Source organism: Pristiophorus japonicus, chromosome 2 (genome assembly GCF_044704955.1).
Source record: "Pristiophorus japonicus isolate sPriJap1 chromosome 2, sPriJap1.hap1, whole genome shotgun sequence".
Classification (NCBI taxonomy): Eukaryota; Metazoa; Chordata; class Chondrichthyes; family Pristiophoridae; genus Pristiophorus; species Pristiophorus japonicus.
Window position 1 is genome coordinate 296,605,194 of NC_091978.1, and position 23,029 is coordinate 296,628,222.

Genomic DNA, 23,029 nt, shown 5'->3' on the forward strand with positions numbered 1-23,029 from the left:
TTTAGGACTGAGATGAGGAGAAACTTCTTCACCCAGAGAGTTGTTAACCTGTGGAATTCCCTGCCGCAGAGAGTTGCTGATGCCAGTTCGTTGGATATATTCAAGAGGGAGTTAGATATGGCCCCTACGTCTAAGTGGATCAAAGGGTATGGAGAGAAAGCAGGAAAGGGGTACTGAGAGAATGATCAGCCATGATCTTGTTGAATGGTAGTGCAGGCTCGAAGGGCCGAATGGCCTACTCCTGCACCTATTTTCTATGTTTTAATGTTTCTATGTTCTGGGATTGGTGGAACCTTTTCAAGCCAGATGGGTTGCACCACAACATGGCTGGAACCAATATCCTCACGGGGAGGTTTGCTCATGCTGTTGGGGAACGTTTAAACTGGCAGGGTGGATGGGAACCTGAGCATAGATTCAGAAATGAGAGAAGCAAAGCTGTAAATAGAAGGCAGAAAATTAGAAGTGAGTTTGAAAGGCAGAGGAAACAAAGGCTAAAAAGTAAAAAAACAAAGGGGGTTGGCAGTGCTTAATTGTATATACTTCAATGCAAGGGGGTCTAGTGAATAAGGCAGATGAGTTGAAGGCACAGATAGACATGGAAGTATGATATTACACTATTACTGAAACATGGCTGAATGAAGGGCAGGAATGACAGCTTAACATTTCTGGTTACAGGGTTTTCAGACGAGATAGAGAGGGGGATAAAAAAAGGAGGCAATGATGTCGCAATATTAGTTAAATAAACAATTACAGCTGTGGGGAGGGATGTTACGTGAGAAGGATGATTAATTGAGGCCATATGGGTTGAACTGAAGAACAAAAAAGGGGCAATGACACTGCTGAATGTACTATAGCCCCCCCCATCCCCACCCCAATTAGTCAGAGGGAGATAGTAGAGCAAGAAAGGAGGCACATTTCTGAGGAGTGCAGAAACAATAGGGCAGTAATAGTGGAGGCTTTCAACTAACCTAATATTAACTAGGATAGTCAGTATAAAAGGTATGGAGGGCGCAGAATTCTTAAAATGCATTCAGGAGAACTTTTTTAGCCAGTAAGTAGCAAGAGTAGTTCTAGACATAGTTTCAGGGAATTAATCTGGAAGGGGTATCTGTTGGAGAGCATTTTGGTGGTAGTGATCATAATTCAGTTAGATTTGGTGTAGTGATGGAAAAGGGCAAAGATAGACCAGGACCAGTGATACCAAGAAACGGCTGAGTGCACTGGATACAACAAAGGCTATGGGCCCCGACAACATCCCGGCTGTCATGCTCCAGAACTAGCCACGCCTCTAGCCAAGATGTTCCAGTACAGCTACAACACTGGCATCTACCTGACGATGTGGAAAACTCCCAGGTATGTCCTGTCCACAAAAAGCAATACAAATCCAATCCAGCCAATTATCGCCCCATCTCAATCATCAGCAAAGTGATGGAAGGTGTTGTTGACAGTGCTATCAAGTGGCACTTGCCAATAACCTGCACATCAATGCTCAGTTTGGCTTCTGCCAGGGCCCTTTGGCTTCAGACCTCATTACAGCCTTGGCTCAAACATTGACAAAAGAGCTGAATTCCAGAGGTGAGGTGAGAATGACTGGCCTTGACATCAAGGCAGCATCAAGTGTGGCATCAAGGAGCCCTAGTAAAACTGAAGCCAGTTGGCATCAGGGGAAAAACTCTCCAGTGGCTGGAGTCATACCTAGCACAAAGGAAGATGGTTGTGATTGTTGGAGGTCAATCATCCCAGCCCCAGGACATCGCTGCAAGAGTTCCTCAGGGCAATGTCCTAGGCCCAACCATCTTCAGCTGCTTCATCAATGACCTTCCCTCCATCATAAGATGAGAAGTGGGGATGTTCACTGATGATTGCACAGTGTTCACTTTCATTCACAGCTCCTCAGAAAATGAAGCAATTATGCCCGTATGCAGCAAGACCTGGACGATATTCAGGCTTGGGCTTGTGACAAGTAACATTTGTGCCAAACAAGTGCCAGGCAATGACCATCTCCAAGAGAGAGTCTAACCACCGCCCCATGACATTCAATGGCGTTACCATCGCCAAATCCCCCACCATCAACATCCTGGGGATCACCATTGATCAGAAACTTAACTGGACTAGCCACATAAATACTGTGGCAACAGAGCAGGTCAGAGGCTGGGTATTCTACGGTGAGTGTCTCACCTCCTGACTCCCCAAAGCCTATCTACCATCTACAAGGCACAAATCAGGAGTGTGATGGAATTCTCTCCACTTGCCTGGATGAGTGCAGCTCCAACAACACTTGGAAGCTCGACACCATCCAGGACAAAGCTTGATTGGCACCCTATTCACCACCTTCAACATTCACTCCCTCCACCACTGGCACACCGTGGCTGCAGTGTGTACCATTTGTAAGATGAACTGCAGCAACTCGCCATGGCGTCTTGGCAGCACCTCCCAAACCAGCGACCTGTACCGCCTAGAAGGTCAAGGGCAGCAGGCGCATGGGAGTACCATAATTTACAAGTTCCCCTCCAAGTTACACACCATCCTGACTTGGAAATATATTGCCTTTCCTTCATCGTCGCTGGGTCAAAATCCATACACTCCCTCCCTAACAGCACTGTGGGAGTACCTTCACCACAAGGACTGTAGCGGTTCAAGAAGGTGGTTCACCTTCTCATGGACAATTAGAGATGGGCAATAAATGCTGGCCTTGCAAGCAACACCCACATCCCGGTACAAATAAAAAAAAGAGTAGTAGTTCTCATTTGGGGAGAGGCCAATTTTACTAAGGTGAGAGATGATTTCGATACCGAGAGCTAAATACTGCAGAAAGTCTAGGAGTATAGAAAGTGCAGGGATGAAATTAACTAGGAAATTAGGAAAGCAAAGAGAGGGCATTAAAATATTGGCAAGTAAAATCCAGGAAAACCTGAAGATATTTTATAAATACATAAAGAGCAAGAGGATAACTAAAGGTAGAGTAGGGCCTATTCGAGACCATAAAGGTAGCCTGTGAGAAGAGACAGAAGACAGGGTATGGTTCTTAATAAACACTGCATCTGTCTTCACAAAAGATGTTTGCAGGTTTTTAATAGAAGCAATAATAATGGAGAATCTGACCATCATTTTCCAATCCTCTCTGGCTATAGGTGTGATGCTGGAGGACTGCTAATGTGATACCGTTGTTTAAAAAGGGATAGATTGAGTAATTACAGGCCAGTGAGTCTAACCTTGGTGTAGACAAAATATTGGAAAAAATTCTGAGGGTTATTTAGAAAGGGATGTGTTAATCAAGGACACTCAGAACGGTAGCCTAGTGGTTATGTTACTGGACAAGTAATCAGAGGCCTGGACTAATGAGCCAGAGGCATAAGTTCAAATCCGACCACGGCAGATGGGGGAATTTAAATTCAGTTAATTAAATAAAAAATCTGGAATTAAAAAGCTAACATCAGTAATGGTGACAATGATTGTCTTAAAAACCCATTTGGTTTTAGGGAAGGTAATTTGCCGTCCTTAACTGGTCTTGCCTATATGTTACTCCAAATCCACGGCAATGTGGTTGACTCTTAACTACCCTCTGAACTGGCCTAGCAAGCCACTCAGTTGTACCAAACTGTTACGAAGAACAGCGGATCAGTAAGCGGCTCACCACCTCCTCAAGGGCAATTAGGGATGGGCAATAAATGCTAGCTTTGCCAACGACATACACATCCCATGAATAAAAGTCACCATGGATTTATTAAGGGAAGGTCGTGTCTGACTAACTTGATTGCATTTTTTGAAGAAGTAACCAGGAGGGTGGATAAGAGTAGTGTGTTTGATGTAGTCTACATGGATTTTAGCAAGGCTTTTAACAAGGTCCCACAAGGCAGTGTGGTCAAAAAAGTAAAAGCCCAAGGCAAAGTGGAAAGTTGGATCCAAAATTGGCTTAGTGCCAGGAAGCAAAGGGTAATGGTCGACGGGTGTTTTTATGACTGGAAGGCTGTTTCCAGTGGGGTTCAGTACTAGGTCCCTTGCTTTTTGTGATATCTAGCAGTGATTTAGACTTCAATGTAGGAGGCATGATTAAGAAGCTTGCAGATGATACAAAAATTGGCCATGTGGTTGATAGTGAGGAAGAAAGCTGTAGATTGCAGGAAGATATCAATGGAAAAAGAGACAAACGAAAGATATCAATGGAAAAAGAGACATATCAATGGTCGAGTGGGCAGAACAGTGACAAATGGAATTTAATTTGGAGAAATGTGAAGTAATGCATTTGGGGAGGGCAAGGGAATACACAATAAATGGTAGGATACTGAGAAGTGTAGAGGAACAGAGGGACCTTGGCGTGCATGTCCACAGATCCCTGAAGGTAGCAGGACGGGTAGATAAAGTGGTTAAGAAGGCATACTTTCCTTTTTATTAGCTGAGGAATAGAACACAAGAGCAGGGAGGTTATACTTGAACAGTATCAAATGCTAGTTAAGCCACAACTCAAGTGCTGTGCAGTTCTGGTAACCACATTACAGTAAAGATGTGATTGCACTAGAGTGGGTACAGAGGAGATTTATAAGGATGTTGCTTGGACTGCAGAATTTTAGCTATGAGGAAAGATTGGATAGGTTGGGGTTGTTTTCATTGGAACAGAGGAGGTTGAGGGGGCGACTTAATTGAGGTGTATAAAATTATGAGGGGCCTTGATAAAGTGGATAGAACTGACCTATTTCCTTTAGCAAAGAGATCCATAACTAGAAGGCTTGGATTTAAAGTAATTGGTAGAAGGATTATAGGGGAGTTGAGGAGAATGTTTTACACCCAGATGGTGGTGAGGGTCCAGAACTAACTGCCTGAATGAGGCAGAAACCCTCATCGAATTTAAAAAGTACTTGGATGTACATTTGAAATGCCATAACCGACTGGAAAGTGGAATTAGGCTGGATAGCTCTTTTGACCGGCACAGACACGATAGGCCGAATGGCAGCCTCCTGTGCCGTAGATTTCTTTTCAACGATTTTATGATTCTATGATTTCATAAGCCTTTTTGATTGCTTTTTGTATCTGTGTACTAGCTTTCAATGATTTCTGCCCTTGGATGCCCAAATCACTTTGTTCCTCTATAGTTTCTAGCTTTTCACCATTTAGAAAATACTCTTGATTTATCCATCTTCAGTCCAAAGTGGAAGAACTTACACTTGCCCACATTTAACTCCATTTGCCATAGTTTTGCCCACTCATTTAATCTGTCTGTTCCTTTGCAACTTTCTGTTCTCATCTGCACTACTTACTGCCCCTTCTAATTTAGTGTCATCTGTAAACATCAATATAAAACTTTTTTTTTTTCATCTGTTATATGGGGAAAAGTTGAGGTCCCAAAACAGATCGCTGGGATATTACCACTTGTCATATTCTGTCAATCAGATGGCCCAGAAATTCCGGCTTCCCCGGGTCCGTACTGAGTGTGTATGGACCCGGGAAGGAATCTCAAAAGCCTGTTTTCAGTGCACAATGCGCATGCGCTGAAAACTGCCGCTTCCGATCTGTCAAGCTCCAGATCATCCGCCTATCTGGAATGAGGACGTTTGCAAGGGCAAGATTGCAGTATTTACCCATATCTTGCCCAGCAAATGTCCTGAAAACTCTTGGGCCTGATAAAAGCAGGCGCATAGCCTACTTTTACAGGAGTAAGAGTTTTAAAACAAACTTAAAACATAAAAAATAAAATTTATTTTTAAAAACCCTGTCCACTACGTTAAATTTATTTTAAACCAGAATTAAGAAAACTTTTTAAAAACTTGGATTTTTTTTCTCTCTAAGATAGTTATTAACTTTAATTTCAATTCATTTTAATTATGTGAGGTGTGTTTTTTTTATTTGGTGTTAATTGTTTTTTTCCCATCAATTAATAGCAATGAGAACTCTGTATCTATGAGTTCCCATTGCTATTAATTGAGAATCCTGATGACGTCCCTTTTCGCTGCCGTCTCCCTCCTGCACCAGCTTGCGCTGTACCTTGAAGTGGTACGCCGCCTCTCTGCCCATGGCTGGCGCTCGCCGCTCCTTTTATGGTCCCGGCCTGCCGCTGACGGTCTCTTGCAGGTTGGGGCCGCCACGCTGGTGTGCCACGGCCACAATATGTTAAAAAAATCCACGGATCTTCCACACTTCAACATGTAGTTCAGGATCTGGAATATTGGGTCCTTCATTGAAACACCTGTCAACTCATTCCTTTTTGGCGTGCAGGCAAGCCGTCCGCATTTCGAGGGACTGCCTATGATGACGATGATTGAGAATATCTGAATGGTTGAGCAGTCACATGTGACTGCATCATCTGCGTGGGAACCTGGAAGACGGGAGTTTGCTCCGCAGCATGGGAAGAAAAGGCCTCCCCAACAGAATTCCACGCTTCTCCGGGAAAAATGCTCCGGTCGGAGACATTTCTCCAAAGCGCTTGCATGCCCTCCCTCCCTCGCGCTCGCACGCCCTCCTTCCTTCCCTCCCTCGCACTCGCACGCCTTCCCTCCCTCCCTTGTGCCCGCACGCTCTCCCCTCCCTCACTCCAGCCCTCCCTCACGTGTTCACGTTCCCTCGTGCACTCGCCCGCCCTCCCTCGCGCGCTCACCCTCCATCACCCTCACGGGCCCGTCCTCCCTCCAGCGCTCGCCCGCCAGCCCTCCCTTGTGTCCTCGCTCCAGGTCTCGCATGCCCTCCCCCGCGCCGGCCCTCGCTCGCACCCAACCTTGCGCTTGCACACTCTTGCGTCCGCCCGCGCCTGCTCTCCCTCCCTCCATCCCTCGCATTCGCCCTCCAGCCATCCCTTGCTCGCCCTCCAGCCGTCGCTCGCCCTCACTCTCCCTCCCTCCATCCCTTGCTCTCCCTTCCTCGCCCTCGGCCGCCCGCACGCCCTGCCCCTTACTCATGTCCGCAGACTCTCGTGTTCGCCCACCCTCCCTTGGGCCCTCGCTCCATCTCTCGCCCATGCTCTATCTCCATCCCTCTCCCTCGCTCTCCATCCCCCTCCCTCCGCCCCTTGCCCGCCCTCCCTCCGCCCTCGCCCGCCCTCCCCCTCGCGCCAGCCCTCCATCCCTTCATCTCGCGCGCGCTCCCTCCCTTGCGCCCGTTCTCCTTCGCGCTCGCCCCTGCCCTCCCGCGCGCCTGCTTGTCCAAGCGCCCGACTGCCTTCTCCCGCGCCCGTCCACCCGCGGTGTAATTACAGACCCATCATCGTAACCTCAGTGATGCGAAAATTATTGGAAAAAATCGAGAAAGACAGGATAAATCTACATTTGGAAAGACAAGGATTAATTGGGGACAGTCAGTACGGATTTGTTAAGAGAAGATCGTGTTTGACTAACCTGATTTCTTTTCTTTTTTTGAGGAGGTAACCAGGAGGGTCGTTGAGGGTAGTGTGTACGATGTAGTGTATATGGACTTTAGCAAAGCTTTTGATAAGGTTCCACGTGGTAAACTGGTCACAAATGTTAACGCCCATGGGATCCAGGACAAAGTGGCTAGTTGGATCTAAAATTGGCTTCGAGGTCGGAAGCAAAGGGTAATGGTTGATGGGTGTTTTTGTGACTAGAAGGATATTTCAAGTGGGGTTCCACAGGACTCAGTACTGGGTCCCTTGCTTTTTGCGGTATATATCAATGATCTAGATTTGAATATAGGAAGTATGATTAAGAAGTTGGCAGATGACACTAAAATTGGCTGTGTGGTTGATAATGAAGAGGAACGTCATGGGCTGCAGGAGGATATCAATCTACTGGTCAGGTGGGCAGAATTTAATTCAGAGAAGTGTGAAGTGATGCACTTTGGGAGGGCTGATAAGGAAAGGGTATAAACATTAAGCGGTCAGCCACTTTAATAGTGTAGATGTACAAAGGGACCTTGCAGTACTTGTCCACAGATCCCTGAAAGTAGCAGGCCAGGTAGATAACGTGGTTGAGAAGCCATACGGAATGCTTGCCTTTATTGGCCGAGGCATAGAATATAAGAGCAGGGAGGTTATGCTTAAATTGTATAATACTCTGATTAGGCCACAGGTGGAGGACTGCGTGCATTTCTGGTCGCCGTAATATAGGAAGGACGTGATTGCACTAGGGAGAGTGCAGAGGAGATTTACTAGGATGCTGCCTGGAATGGAGAATCTTAGCTATGAGGACAGATTGGATAGACTGTGTTTGTTCTCATTGAAACAGAGGCAGTTGAGAGGAGACCTCATTGAGGCGTACAAAATTTTGAGGGGTCTGGATATAATAGATAGCAAGGGCCTATTTCCATTGGCGGAGGGGTCAATTACGAGAGGGTATAATTTTAAGGTGGTTGGTGGAAGCTCCAGAGGGGATTTGAGGGGAGGTTTCTTCATGCAGAGGGTTGTGGGGAGCTGGAACTCTCTGCCTGGAAGGGTGCTGGATGCAGAAACCCTCACCACATTTAAAAGATGGTTGGATGGGCATTTAAAGTTGTGTAATCTGCAGACCTCGAGCTGGTAATTGGGATTAGACTGGATAACCTCTTGTTGGCTGGCACAGATAAGTACTGCAGGGAGTGGAATACGGTCAGGGTGATCTGGACTGGTTTTGATCGCCAGGGTGGGTCGGAGAGGAATTTTCCCAGATTTATTTCCCCCAGTTGGCCTGGGTTTTTATCTTGTTTTTGCCTGTCCCAGGAGATCACATGGCTCCAGTTGGGGTGGAATGCAGAATGTTTCAGTGTAAGGTGTGTCGAGTTTTGTAGGGCGGACTGGTTGGGTGCTCTTCACCTTTCTGCCATTATTCATTGTTCATAGGTTTATATGTAACCTTCAGGGCTGCTGACCAAGGGCCGTGCAGCTCTTTGTCAGCCGGCGCGGACACGATGGGCCAAAATGGCTTCCTTCTGCGCTGTAGATTTCTATATTTCAAACCTGTGCACCCACCAAAGCCCTGTACAATTGTAATAAGACTTCTTTACTCTTGTAGCCCTTGCAGTAAAGGCCGACGTTGTGTTTCCGGCATGAAGACACCTAAATCTCTCTGAAAACCAACATTTAATAGTGTCTCAGCTTTAAAAAATATTCAGTTTCTATTCTTCGTTCCAAAGTGAATAATTTCACATTTCACTCCATCTGCTACCTTATTGCCTACTCCCTTAACTTGTGTATATCCCTTTGCAGGCTCTTTATGTCTTCCGTGCAGCTTACTTTCCCACCTAGCTTTGTATCCTCAACAAACTTGGATACATTGCACTCAGTCACTTCATCCAAGTCATTAATATAGATTGTAAATAGCTGAAGCCCAAGTACTGATCCTTGCGGCACCCCACGAGTTACAGCCAGCCAACCTGAAAATGTCCCATTTAGACCTGCTCTCTGTTTTCCAATCCTCAATCCATACTATTATATTATCCCCAACCCCATGAGCACTTATCCTGCATAACAACCTCTCATGTTTCTATTACTACTAGGGGAATCAAGGGGTATGGTGAGAAAGCAGGAATGAGGTACTGAAGTTGCATGTTCAGCCATGAACTCATTGAATGGCGGTGCAGGCTAGAAGGGCCGAATGGCCTACTCCTGCACCCATTTTCTATGTTTCTATGTGGCAGCTTATCGAATGCCTTTTGGCAATCCAAATATACTACATCCACTGGTTACTCTTTATCTACCATGCTAGTAACATCCTTAAAAAAACTCGAATAAATTTGTCAAAACATGATTTTCCTTTCGTAAAACCATGCTGACTCTGCCTAAAAATATTACGATTTTCGAAGTGCCCCGAAATTCCTTAATAATGGATTCCAGCATTTTCCTGGTGAATGATGTCAGGCTAACTGGCTTGTGTTTTATCTCCCTCCTTTCTTGAATAGCGAGGTTTCGTTTGATACCTACCATTCTCCTGGGACCGTTCTGGAATCTAGGGAATTTTGGAAGATCACAACCAATGCATCCACTATCTCTGCAGCCACCGATATTTATGTAGAGAGAATTCTGTTTAGGATGAATGTATGTTCAGCCATCCTTAATATGGGAGGGGGATTGACAAATTTGTTTTTAAATGCGAGTCTGCTCAGGGTAAACTCTCTTCATCTTCCTCACTGAAAGAGAATTGAAACAATTCTGCTCAGGATATATGCGCTTTCAGCCGCCTTTATTTACTCATAACACTGGCAACAGTTGTACAAATTGTCTTCTGTCGCTGTAAATCAGTAGCCCTAATAATTTGCTGTGCGGTGAGTATTCTATTTGGTGTTGACTCTATAAACGGAATATGTATCATATTTATAAAATGCATTTTTTTGATTTGGAAAATAAATTAGTTTTTTTAAAAGTTATTAATTGCGATAGGTACTTGGAAATGTATCCTTTTCTTGGCATTTTGAGATTTGCTTCTTAATCACTAATATTGATTGCAGTGTCCACAAACCTACTTAGTTTTATTGGAGCATTCCTAAATATCAAACAAAAAAAATAGTAGCAGCTCAACAGGAATTTTGTACATAGATTTATAAATTAGCAACATGGAAAAATGCTGACATTGTATCTTTTCTTTTTGAAAAAGTATTTTACAATATTTTAACTTTTTTTTTACAGAAAATGGATCTTTCACTTATCGAGCACTTCCAGGGAGCGCTGGGTACAAGTTTGGAGTGCTTGCTAAAATAGTTAACTACATGAAGGTAATTTCCTTTCATATCTGTCTGTTGGGACTAGTAATTAGCCTTCATAATTTTGTAGATGCAGTGGGAACGCAATCTAGCTGACAGTAGCTAAGTTTCTGTGTCTGACCCTTGTAAAGGTTTCTAGACACCTAGTCCCTCGTTACACACACTTCTTTGACATCAGGATTTATAAGAACAATATACACATGGGTTTTGGCTCAACCAAGATTTGTTTGTTTATTAAACATACATACACACACTTACCTCCCTAGTATTAATACTTCAGGATATATATGGGACGAACAAACTCCAGAATACAAACCCCTACGAAAGGTCATTTACATCGGCACAACTTGACAAACCCCTACAAATTGCATCGCAGTTACCTCCCCTGTATAAATCAAGATGACCTATGTGGACTTACAAACCCGTACGAAAGGGTCATTTGCATCGGCACAACTTGACACAATTAAACCGCAATTTGACTGCTACGCATAAAGTTACCCAGACCCCAATCATAAAACCCTTCCATGATTTGACTGGAACAAATAAACAATCACCCATTCCTCAGCTGTCTTCTGAGGTTGACTGTAGGCCCTTTTCTTGGTTGCAGCTTGTGTCCTGTTTACACACCACTGGCTTCTGTTGCTGTTTTGATTCAGTAAATGTACTACTCACTTGCCTTCGCAAATGGGTCTTTATTCCAAAAACCAGCTTGTGATTCATTTCCCTTTCCCTCCTGTGATATCAGCTCTCCTGCTGTGCAAGCATTGCAAAGCTTTTCTTGGTATCGATGGTTGAGGAATATGTGGATGTCCCTGTATCTTTTCAGACAGAAAACCATTGAAGGTGTGAATATCTCTCTTCTTGTGTTCTGATGATGACAAATCTGAGTTATAGTTTCGCTACAATGGCTGGGACCATTGAATGTGTGAATGGCATTGTCTGTGTTGATTGTCTCTGACTACCACTCCCTGGCCCAGACAGAAAACCATTGAAGGTGTGGATGTCTCTTTTGTGGTGCTCTGATGATGAATGTCTCTCCTTTGGTGCCATTGTCTGGTGCTTTAGATCAATGGCAGATATCCTGTATCATTGTATCTCATGATGTCTGATGGTTTGGCTGCAATATTTGGATTAACTCTTTCCTGCCCAGCTCTTTTTGCAGACTGTAATGCAGTTCTGAGTTTTTATATTTAATAGTCCAGTTTTTACCGTTGGGTGAGGAACGGATCCTACATCTCCCCCCTTTAATGGGCCCAACATTGTCCAAGCCGTATTTTCGGCGTACTGACCTGAGGCGCGCCGACTTTGCGCGCTGGAATGGACATCAGAAAAAAGAGGCCCCATTCTGGCCGCTCTTCGGAGTTCTCGGAGTCGTGACGTGGCATGCAGACTGAAGGGATGGATCGGATGCTCAGTGAGGGCTGAGCGCATGCTCCTGCCCTCCCAGCGTGGGCTGTGAGCAGGACCCGATGCTCGCAGCCCCTATCCCTGGCCGAAGGGCGCCTGATCTCGCCATACCCGATCCCCGGCTGAGTGGCCTCCTGCACCGGCCGGCCAGCCCGCTGAGTTCCCGGGCGAGGTAGGACTTCGGTTCTATTTTTTATTTAGTGGCTGTGCTTGTGACTTTTGATGGGAAGGGAGGGAGGGGGAGGAGAGTTTATGGGGGGGTGGGGGGGAGGGGGAGGAGAGTTTATGGGGGGGTGTGGGGGAGGGGGAGGAGAGTTTATGGGGGTGGGGGAGAAGGTGGAGAATTTTGAGGGGAGGTGAGAGAGAAAGAGTGTTTTGTATACCAGCATATCTCTCTCTCTCTCTCTCTCTCTCTCTCTCTGACAAACCCACTACCCCATGACATTGCAGCCAGCAGCTCGCATTTCTCCGGTAGGATTTACTTCATTTTTATTAGTATTTTAATTGTTTGAGCTTTTCCTTGCAATGTTTGGTGCTTGGTTGTTGAGGCCCTCTCCAGTTTCCTTCCATCCCCTATCCCTGCCCTAATGTCTGCCGAATGTGCGCTGCTTTTTCTTCACTGCCCGCAAGGTTTTTCAGAGCTGGCCACATCCGCTGATCTAAGTCGATTTAGAGTAAGTTTTTGCTGGCCTAAGTGGCCAAAACTGGCGTAAGTGTCTGGGAACGCCCCTTTTGGGGAAAGAAAACTGATCTAAAAAATATCGTACCTAACTGACTTACTCTGGAGCAAATTTTGGGGGGGAAATTGACATTTTTTAACTTATGCCAGAAAAAACAACTTACTCCAAAAAAATCATGGCCAAAATTGGGCCCAATATCTCCTACATTAGAGATATTACTCCTGTCCATTCTTCTGCCGTGGTGAGTGCAGTGTTGTTCCCAGTCAAATCTCATATTCTTTTTACACATTTGATACATTTGATTTTATAATCCCAAATCCTCTTTATACACTCTTTTTGTCCTTTTTTACCCTTCCTTTTGTTTTACACGACAACCCGAACAGGTGCAACGCCATAATTAAATGCACAATTATCAACACATGTGAGGCATTTCGAATCCAGGGAGAAATTTCAATATTAAACCCAATGTTTAATAACCAAACATCATTACTTGGTCTTCCCATAATTCCCATCCCTCAATCTCATTACCCTCCCCCAGTATCTTCTTTAGCTGATCCTGTAAGGTATTGACGTACATTTGCAGCTGGGCATCATCTGTACTATTGACCAGTGACGCCCCCGTATCAAACATCGTGGCCACGTCATTGATCAATCCCCACTTCCGCCTCCCCAAACCGGTGTGACTGTTGTCCGCTCGTTTATACAAATCCTTCTGACTTTCACCCCATAGTTCAACTTGTAACATTGCCGGAACATTTCTTTTAACAGTTTCTTGTACAATTTTTCTGTTTCTGCTGGGCAACACCGGGCTAGCCGTACCTTTGTTAAATTAAGGATGACCGATGCTACCTCGTAATGCACATCATATTACAACACTTTCCTGGTTGGAATCAGCACCAACCCATTCCTAGGTCTGGGTGTCATTATGGGGCACTTAACCTCTATATCCCGTGTTTTTTGAGGCTTCCGTTTATGTGCTACTAACTCGGTAGCATTGACTGTGTTTGGAGGATCTGGAACCACACACGAATCGAAATTCTTGAGTCCAACCTATTTGAGACCCGGAATCTTGCCATTTAAAAGTGATGGATATCCCCTTCTGGCATTTACGTTCCAATCCTCCCACACACACACACACACACACACACACACACACACATAAACCCCTTGTTCCTCCTTCCACCACTTGTTCCAACATAATGTCACTTCCCCCTTTGTCCCCACAATCTATCTGTATGAGCCGTTCCCCAATATTTCTCAATCCGTGGATTCATTACCCTGTGTCTTGTCTGTCTTCAGTAGCCACCACCACCATCCCACGGAGATACTTCCCTAGCATTCTAGGCACACTCGCCTTCCCTCGTTCACCAGTACTTTTTTGGCGCTGATATTTAATTTGGGGCAGGGCCCTGATGCTTCACCAAATTTGTAACCAGTGTGATTGGGGTTAAATTCAACGAAATATTCCAGTCAACCCGGCCGCTTTCCCTGATTAAAGTATGTAGCTATCCCATCAGTGCCCTGTGTTATACCTCCCTGTTTTATAGTGGACCCGGCTCCTCCCATATACCCATAATTAAACGAGATCTCGATGTTCCCTCTGTTCTGACCTGATCAGGATTACCAACAGGCTCAGCCACAGAGCACATTTCATCCTGCTTCCTCCGTTTGACTCTGCTCTGCAAATAAAAGAAAAGAAAAATAGCACTGCTTTGTGAGAGATCTTCCCTCCACAGGTCAAACCTAGGTTATATCCGTTTTATACATGCTGTAATTGCTGCAATCCCTCCCTTTTTCTCCCCTGGTATCTCATTCTTGAAATTGGTCAGAAATTTTTATTTAAAAAATACCAAATATATGTGATTGCCTCATGTCCAGAACTAGAGGTTTTTCACACAATTTAAACCAACCAGAATTTCACCATGGCCATAATAAAAGTCTGGTTTTAACAGGTTAATAAACCTCAATAACTGCAAATTAATTCAAACCAATCTCAAACTAACCAGTGCCAGTTGGAAAAAAACTACAGACATACTAAGACAAGTAAACATCAACATGCCTTTAAAACATTTTTTTCAACATTCTCCCTGAAAACATCAAAGGTTTTTACACAGCAGGCTTTCACACACAACACATTTCATGACTTCTCAAACATCCATAGTAGCAAATTCTATGTTTTATTTATCTCGGCATGAAAGTTGGAAGGGGAGGAGGGGGTTTGGGGGGGAAGAAGGGAGGGGGGGGAAGAAGGGAGGGGGGGGGGAAGAAGGAGAGGAGAGGAAAGAGGAGAGGAAGAAGGAGAGGAGAGGAGAAAGGAGGACGGTGGGGGGAGAGGAGGACGGGGTGGGGGAGGAGGAGGGGAGGAGGAGGGGGAGGGGGTGGGTGGGGGAGGGGGTGGGTGGGGGAGGAGGAGGGGGTGGGTGGGGGAGGAGGAGGGGGGTGGGGGCAGGTGGGGGAGGAGGAGGGGGGTGGGGGCAGGTGGGGAGGGGGTGGGGGAGGGGGTGGGGGGGAGGAGGAGGAGGAGAGTGGGGGTGAGGAGGAGGGTGGGGAGGAGGGGGTGGGGGCAGGGGGGGAGGAGGGTGTGAGGAGGAGGGGGTGGGGGCAGGTGGGGAGGAGGAGGGGGTGGGGGCAGGTGGAGAGGAGGAGGGGGTGGGGGCAGGTGGGGAGGAGGGGGTGGGAGCAGGGGAGGAGGAGGGGGTGGGGGCAGGTGGGGGGGTGGGGGCAGGTGGGGAGGAGGAGGGGGTGGGGGCAGGTGGGGAGGAGGGGTGGGGGCAGGTGGGGAGGAGGGGGTGGGAGCAGGGGAGGAGGAGGGGGTGGGGGCAGGTGGGGAGGAGGGGGTGGGGGCAGGTGGGGAGGAGGGGGTGGGAGCAGGGGAGGAGGAGGGGGCGGGGGCAGGTGGGGAGGAGGAGGGAGTGGGGGGGAGGAGGAGGGGATGGGGGCAGGGGGTGGTGGCAGGTGGGGAGGAGGAGGGGGTGGTGGGGGCAGGTGGGGAGGGGGTAGGGGGAGAGGCGGAGGTGGGGATGAGTGGGTGAGGAGGAGAGGGGGGATGGAGAGTGGGAGGGGGGAGGGAGAGGGGGGATGGAGAGGGTGGGATGGGGAGGTGGTGGGGTGGGGGGGAGATGGGGGTGGGGAGGGGATGGGGGAGGTGGAGGTCAGTGTGGATGGGGGGGGGAGGTGGTTGGGGGGGGGAGGGGGTGGGGAGCAGGAGGTGGACGGGGTGGGGAGCAGGAGGTGGACGGGGTGGGGAGCAGGAGGTGGGAGGGGGGGCGGGGGAGCAGGCAGTGGGGATTGGGGGTGGTGTGGGGGGGGGGGAGAGGGGAGAGGGTGGGAAGGGAGGAGGGGAGAGGGTGGGAAGGGAGGAGGGGGTTGGGAGGGGGTGGGGAGCGGGAGAGAAGCGGGGGCGAAGGGTGAGAGGAGAGAGGGAAGGAGCGAGGAGGGAGGGGGGGGGAAGGGAGAGAAGGAGGCTAAACGACCGGGCCCAAGACTTCGGGCTGGATTTACAGGTAGGTGGCGTCGGGTCCCGGGGGGGGGGGGGGGTCGCGGAGGTCCCGGGGGGGGGGGGGGGGTTGGTCTTCGAGGTCCCCAGGGGCGCGGAGAGAGAGAGTCGCGGGGGTCCGGTCGGGTGGGCGGAGCCTTATCCACGCAGCCCCAGTGAGGCCATTCGGCCAGGGCTAGGGGCTGCGTGCTTCGGGCCCCTCCCACAGTTTTGGCCGCCTGGAGCTACTGCACATGTGCGCCCACTGTAGTGCGCATGTGCAGGTCCCGGCACTGTTTTCAGCGCAGGGACCTGGCTCCGCCACCCACAGCTCATGCTGCGCCGCGCCCAGCTCCAGAGGACCTGCAGGGAGCCGGAGAATAGGTAAGTTTTTTTTAGGCACGCATTCTGGCGCAAAAAACGGGCGACTTGGGCCCATAGAAATGCTTTTGTATTTTTTTCATCTCTTAAACAAACGGCTTACTGCCATAAACACAATGCTATCCTGCCATGCTTTGTACTTCCTTTTGGATCCCGCACGGTACTTCTGCCCACCTTGTTTCGTCTTTTTCTGCACCACCTTACTGTCTGCTTTCAAATTTCTAAAACTGCTGTTGCTGCTATTGAGGAGGATTTGCTTCAAGTCCATATCCCCCAACTCTGGATTATCCATCCAGCGTTTATTACCATCCAGCGGACTATGCGTGGAGTTAATGGGGCCTGTACCCTGACTCAATGCTGCCAGTTTGTCCTCATCACAGTTATTGATAGGTATCGGTGGTCCTGGTGCTTCGGGAGCCGGCCGACCCTCACTATACTGGGTCCCATGATTAGGCTCCTTTCCTCATCCCAATCTACCCCAACTTCCCCCGGTGTCAGAAGACAAGCCATATCCCTGGCCCCGGATAATGCTCGGATCAGCTGATGAATTTTTTCATTACAGGGCCCATGATCGGCCTATTCATGTACCCTGTTTATGGCTACCCTGTATGCCTTTTATGGGCCCAAGTTTCCACATGATTCGCGCCTGATTTTTAGGAGCAACTGGTGGAGAACGGATTATTTTAGAAATCGCAATTCTCCACATTTTTTTTTCTGCAGTTCTAGTCAGGTAGAACAGTTCTAGTTTAGAACAGAATTTTTTCTTCAAAAGGGGGCGTGTCCGGCCACTGACGCCTGATTTGAAAGTTTCCACAGTGAAAACGTACTCCAAACTAACTTAGAATGGAGCCAGTGAAGATTTTTGTAGAACTGAAAAAACCTGTTCTACACATTAAAAAATCAGGCGCAGGTTACAAATTAGACGTCCAGAACGAGGTGGGGGGGAGGGGAAGGGAACTCATTAAATTCTACAATAAATCCTTATTTATACTTCTACAAATATTATACAAATAAATCCAACCTGAATAAACATTTATAAGCCAAGAAAAGATTAAATAAACCATCTTCCTACCTGTGTGAAAGTGCTTCAGGCACGGAGAATTCTGCAGCCGTTCGTGTCGCTGAGAGGGGAGAGGGGAGAGGGGAGAGGGGAGAGGGGAGAGGGGAGAGGGGAGAGGGGAGAGGGGAGAGGGGAGAGGGGAGAGGGGAGAGGGGAGAGGGGAGAGGGGAGAGGGGAGAGGGGAGAGGGTCGGGTGGGGGGAGCGGGTGTCGGGTCTGGTTGGCGGGGGGGGGACGGTTTGCGGGTGTCGGGTCTGGTTTGGTTGGCGGGGGGGGGACGGTTTGCGGGTGTCGGGTCTGGTTGGGGGGGGGGGCGGTTTGCGGGTGTCGGGTCTGGTCGGGGGGGGGGGGCGGTTTGCGGGTGTCGGGTCTGGTCGGGGGGGGGGGCGGTTTGCGGGTGTCGGGTCGGGTCTGGTCGGGGGGGGGGGGTGGCGGTTTGCGGGTGTCGGGTCGGGTCTGGTTGGCGGGGGGGGGGGGGGGGCGGTTTGCGGGTGTCGGGTCGGGTCTGGTCGGCGGGGGGGGGGGGGGGGGGGCGGTTTGCGGGTGTCGGGTCGGGTCTGGTCGGCGGGGGGGGGGGGGGGGGCGGTTTGCGGGTGTCGGGTCGGGTCTGGTCGGCGGGGGGGGGGGGGGCGGTTTGCGGGTGTCGGGTCGGGTCTGGTCGGCGGGGGGGGGGGGGGCGGTTTGCGGGTGTCGGGGGGGGGGCGGTTTGCGGGTGTCGGGTCTGGTTGGCGGGGGGGGGGGCGGTTTGCGGGTGTCGGGTCGGGTCTGGTTGGCGGGGGGGGGGGGGGTTTGCGGGTGTCGGGTCGGGTCTGGTTGGCGGGGGGGGGGCGGTTTGCGGGTGTCGGGTCTGGTCCGGAGGCAGGGGGGAGCGGGTGTCAGGGGCGGGGGGAGCAGGAGCGGCGGGAAAGCAGGAGCGGCAGCGACAGGCGGGTTGGGTCCGGTCCGGGGGTGGGGGGGAGCAGGAGCGGGAGTCGGCAGGAAGCAGGAGCTGGCCGTGGGAGGAGCCTTATTCACGCAGCCCCAGTGAGGCCATTCAGCCAGGGCTAGGGGCTGCGTGCTTCGGGCCCCTCTCACACAGTTCGGCGCTTGGAGCTACTGCACTTGCGTGCCCACTGTAGCGCGCATATGCAGAGGTCCCGGCACTGTTTTCAGCGCAGGGACCTGGCTCCGCCCCCCCACACAGCTCGTGCTGGCTGCGCCGAGTGCCAGAGGACCTGTAAGTCGGTGGAGAATATCGAGGATTTTTTTAGGCGCCCGTTTTTTTTCTTGTGGAAACTTGGGCACTATATCTTTTAACTGACCCACAGCCTTGTCAGCTCTGAGTTCCTATTTCCTTCCTCACGCTGAGCCTGACACTGCCTTCTACTTTCGGTGGCCTGACATTGCAGGTACTCTATCGTGTTTCTAGCCATTTCTTCCTGCGCTTTTCTCTCCTGCCTTTCAATGTTCAAAACTTCTGTAAGCCGGTTCACCACAGCCTCTCTCTCCTGCCCCACTTTCTGATTCTCTTGTTCTAAATGCTCAACCTGCTCCGTGAGCATCTGAATTTGTTTCTGCATACATATTAAGCAAATCGCCTTTTCCTTCGATTTCTTCTGAACGCTACTACCCGTCCACTCGACCGCTTTCTCATACGGACTGCCGCAGTGTAGCATTTCTAGCATCCAGTGCTCAGAAATGTTTACTTTTCCAAATACATACGAGGATATCCTATCCTCTACCGTGGGTTTCTTGCCCTTAACCCTGTCAACATCCTGCCGTTCTGTTAGTTCTGCAAGGGTTTCCAAATACCTAGCCTGGTTACACAGTTCTTCACGTCACGATTTATAAGAACTAAATACATGCTGCACAGGATTTTGGCTCAACCAAGATTCAATTGTTTTGTTGAACATACACACAATTGCCTCCCTACTATAAATCACTACGATTTATATTAGATTAACGAACCCCAAAATGCAAACAGCTACGAAAGGGTAATTTGCATCGCAGTTACCTCCCCTGTATAAATCTGTACGATTTATGTGGGACTAACAAACCCCACAATACAAACCCCTATGAAACGGTCATTTGTATTGTGTTCCTAACACAGATGAGGCTGCACACAGGGAGGTTAAAGTAACCTTAGTCTTTAATAAGCCTGAGGGACTGGCTTATATACAGTGCTCTCAAGGGATGCTGGGATCCCTTGGGACATCAGGGGATGAGCTCCCTGGTGGTGGAACATGGGAGTGCATGCTTTACAGATACACAACATCACTCCCTCCCCCACAAAGTCAAAGCAAAAACTATTTACAAGGTGAGGCTTTCTTTCCCTGGTGGACCACCTCGGTACAAATGTCTGTTCTGGTGTGTTGGCTGTGCCCTTGCTGGGCTGGCATGTTGTTGGCCCTGCAGGGCTGCTAGGTGAGCCTGGCCTTGCTGGGCTGTTGGGCGTGATGGGTTCAATTTCCTGGTCCGGAGTGGTGTCGTTGATCCTTCGGGTGTGTGTTGTAGGCTCGAAAAGGTGGTGTCTGCTGTGGGTTGTTCAGGGCAGTCTGTGAACTGCAGCCTTGTTTGGTCCAGGTGCTTTCTGCAAATTTGTCCATTGTCTAGTTTGACTACAAACACCGTATTCCCTTCTTTAGCTATCACCGTGCCCGCGATCCACTTGGGACTATGTCCATAGTTTAGCACATACACAGGGTCATTCAGATCAATTTCCCGTGACACAGTGGTGCGACCATCATTTATATTTTGTTGCTATTGCCTGTTCTCTACCTGATCATGCAGGTTGGGGTGAACCAGCGAGAGTCTGGTTTTAAGTGTTCTTTTCATGAGTAGCTCAGCCGGGGCACCCCTGTGAGCGAGTGGGGTCTCGTGCGGTAGCTGAGCAGTACTCGGGACAGGCGGGTTTGGAGTGAGCCTTCTGTGACTCGTTTAAGGCTCTGTTTGATGTTTTGTACTGCCCGCTCTGCCTGCCCATTGTAGGCTGGTTTAAAAGGGGCCGAGGTGACATGTTTGATCCCATTTCGGGTCATGAATTCTTTAAATTCGGCACTGGTGAAACATGGCCCGTTGTCACTGACCAGTATGTCAGGCAGGCCGTGGGTGGCAAACATGGCCCTCAGGCTTTCAATGGTGGCGGTGGCGGTGCTTCCCGACATTATTTCACATTCAATCCATTTTGAAAAAGCATCCACCACCACCAGAAACATTTTACCAAGAAATGGGCCCACATAGTCGACATGGATCCTCGACCATGGTCTGGAGGGCCAGGACCACAAACTTAGTGATGCCTCTCTGGACACGTTGCTCAACTGAGCACATGCGCTGCATTGCCGTACACAGGACTCAAAGTCAGAGTTGATACTGGGCCACCACACGTAGGATCTGGCTAGCGCTTTCATCATTACTATACCCGGGTGTGTGCTGTGGAGATCCGAGATGAATGTCTCCCTGCCCTTTTTTGGTAGCACTACGCGGTTACCCCACAACAGGCAGTCTGCCTGAATGGACAGCTCGTCCTTTCGCCGCTGCAACGGCTTGAAATGGCTCTTGCATTTCAACGGGGATGCTGATCCAGCTCCCATGCAGTACAGTTTTTTTTACTCGGGACAGCAGAGGATCTTGGCTGGTCCAAGTCCTAATCTGGCGGGCTGTGACAGGTGATTTATCATTTTCAACCGCTTTCGTGACCATCAACAAGTCTGCGGGCTGCGCCACCATCAACAAGTTTGCAGGCTGCGCCATTTCCACCCCCGTGGAGGGCAATGGTAGCCGACTGAGAGCATCCGCACAGTTCTCGGTGCCTGGCCTGTGGCGGATGGTATAGTTATACGCTGATAGCGCGAGTGCCCACCTTTGTATGTGGGCTGAGGCATTAGTATTTATCTCCTTGTTTTCAGCGAACATGGATGTGAGGGGCTTGTGATCGGTTTCCAGCTCAAATTTGAGGCCAAACAGGTACTGATGCATTTTCTTTACCCCTAACACACATGCTAATGCCTCTTTCTCAATCATGCTGTAGGCCCTCTTGGCCTTAGACAAGCTCCTGGAAGCATAGGTGACAGGTTGCAACTTCCCCGCAACGCAACACACCCAACTCCGTACGACGACGCGTCACATGCTAGCACAAGTCTTTTACGTGGGTTATACAATACAAGCAGCTTGTTGGAGCATAAAATGTTTCTGGCTTTCTCAAAAGCAATTACTTTTTTTTTTCCCATTCCCAGTTCTCGCCTTTGCGCAATAACACATGTAAGGGCTCTAAAAGGGTGCTTTAATCCCAGAAGGAAGTTACCAAAATAGTTGAGGAGTCCCAGGAACCACCGCAGCTCCGTGAAGTTCTGTGGCCTGGGCGCGTTCCTGATAGACTCTGTCTTGGTGTCTGTGGGCCGAATGCCGTCCGCTGCGATCTTTCTCCCCAAAAACTCGCACTTCTGTTGCCATGAAAGACGCATTTCGACTTTCTTCAGCCACAGCCTACGCGATTCAATCACTGGAAGACCTCCTCCAGGTTTTGTAGGTGCTCGGCGGTGTCCTGACCTGTGACCAATATGTCGTCCTAAAAGACCATTGTGCATGGTACCGACTTGAGTAGGCTCTCCATGTTTCTCTGGAAGATCGCTGCAGCCGACCGAATTCCAAACAGGCATCTGTTGTAGCTGAACAGTCCCTTGTGCGTGTTGATGCAGGTGAAGTCCTTCGAAGGCTTCACCAGCTCCTGCGCCATGTAGGCCGAAGTCAGGTCGAGCTTGGTGAACGTCTTGCCTTCTGCCAGCTTCGCAAATAGGTCGTCTGCCTTAGGTAGTGGGTATTGGTCCTGTAGCGAGAAACGATTAATAGTTACTTTATAATCGCCGCAAATCCTGACCGTGCCATCACTTTTGAGTACTGGTACAATCGGGCTGGCCCACTCACTGAATTCCACTGGGGCGATGATGCCCTTGCGTTGCAGCCTGTCCAGCTCGATTTCCACTCTCTCCCTCATCATGTAAGGTACCGCTCGCGCCTCGTGGTGAATGGCTCGTGCCTCTGGGACAAAGTGGATCCGCACCTTTGCCCCGGAAAAGTTTCCAATGCCTGGCTCAAAAAGGGAAGGAAATTTGTTAAGAACCTGGGTACACGAGGCCTCATTGACATGTGATCGTGCTTGGATGTCATCCCAGTTCCAGCGGATTTTGCCCAACCAGCTCCTTCCAAGCAGTGTGGGGCCATCGTCTGGGACAATCCAGAGTGGCAGTTCGTGCACCATGACCTCATAGGTGACCTTGACCATGGCGCTGCCCAGGACAGTGAGAAGCTCTTTGGTGTATGTTCTCAGTTTCGTGTGGATAGGGCTCAGGGCTGGTCTGAATGCCTTGTTGCACCACAGTCTCAAACATCTTTTTACACATGATGGATTGGCTAGCGCCAGTGTCCAGTTCCATGACTACGG

The 23,029-nt window shown here is 49.2% G+C and overlaps 1 protein-coding gene across 3 annotated transcripts in view; it reads left to right on the top strand.

Moving 5' to 3' along the window:
* gtf2e2 (general transcription factor IIE, polypeptide 2, beta) overlaps positions 1–23,029 on the top strand; it is a 244,217-nt gene that overhangs the window by 54,915 nt on the left and 166,273 nt on the right. For all 3 annotated transcript variants that reach the window (XM_070865079.1, XM_070865073.1, XM_070865064.1), the window contains exon 3: positions 10,538–10,623. In XM_070865079.1, the coding sequence (XP_070721180.1) occupies positions 10,538–10,623 (86 nt within the window). The remainder of the gene's footprint in view (positions 1–10,537; positions 10,624–23,029) is intronic.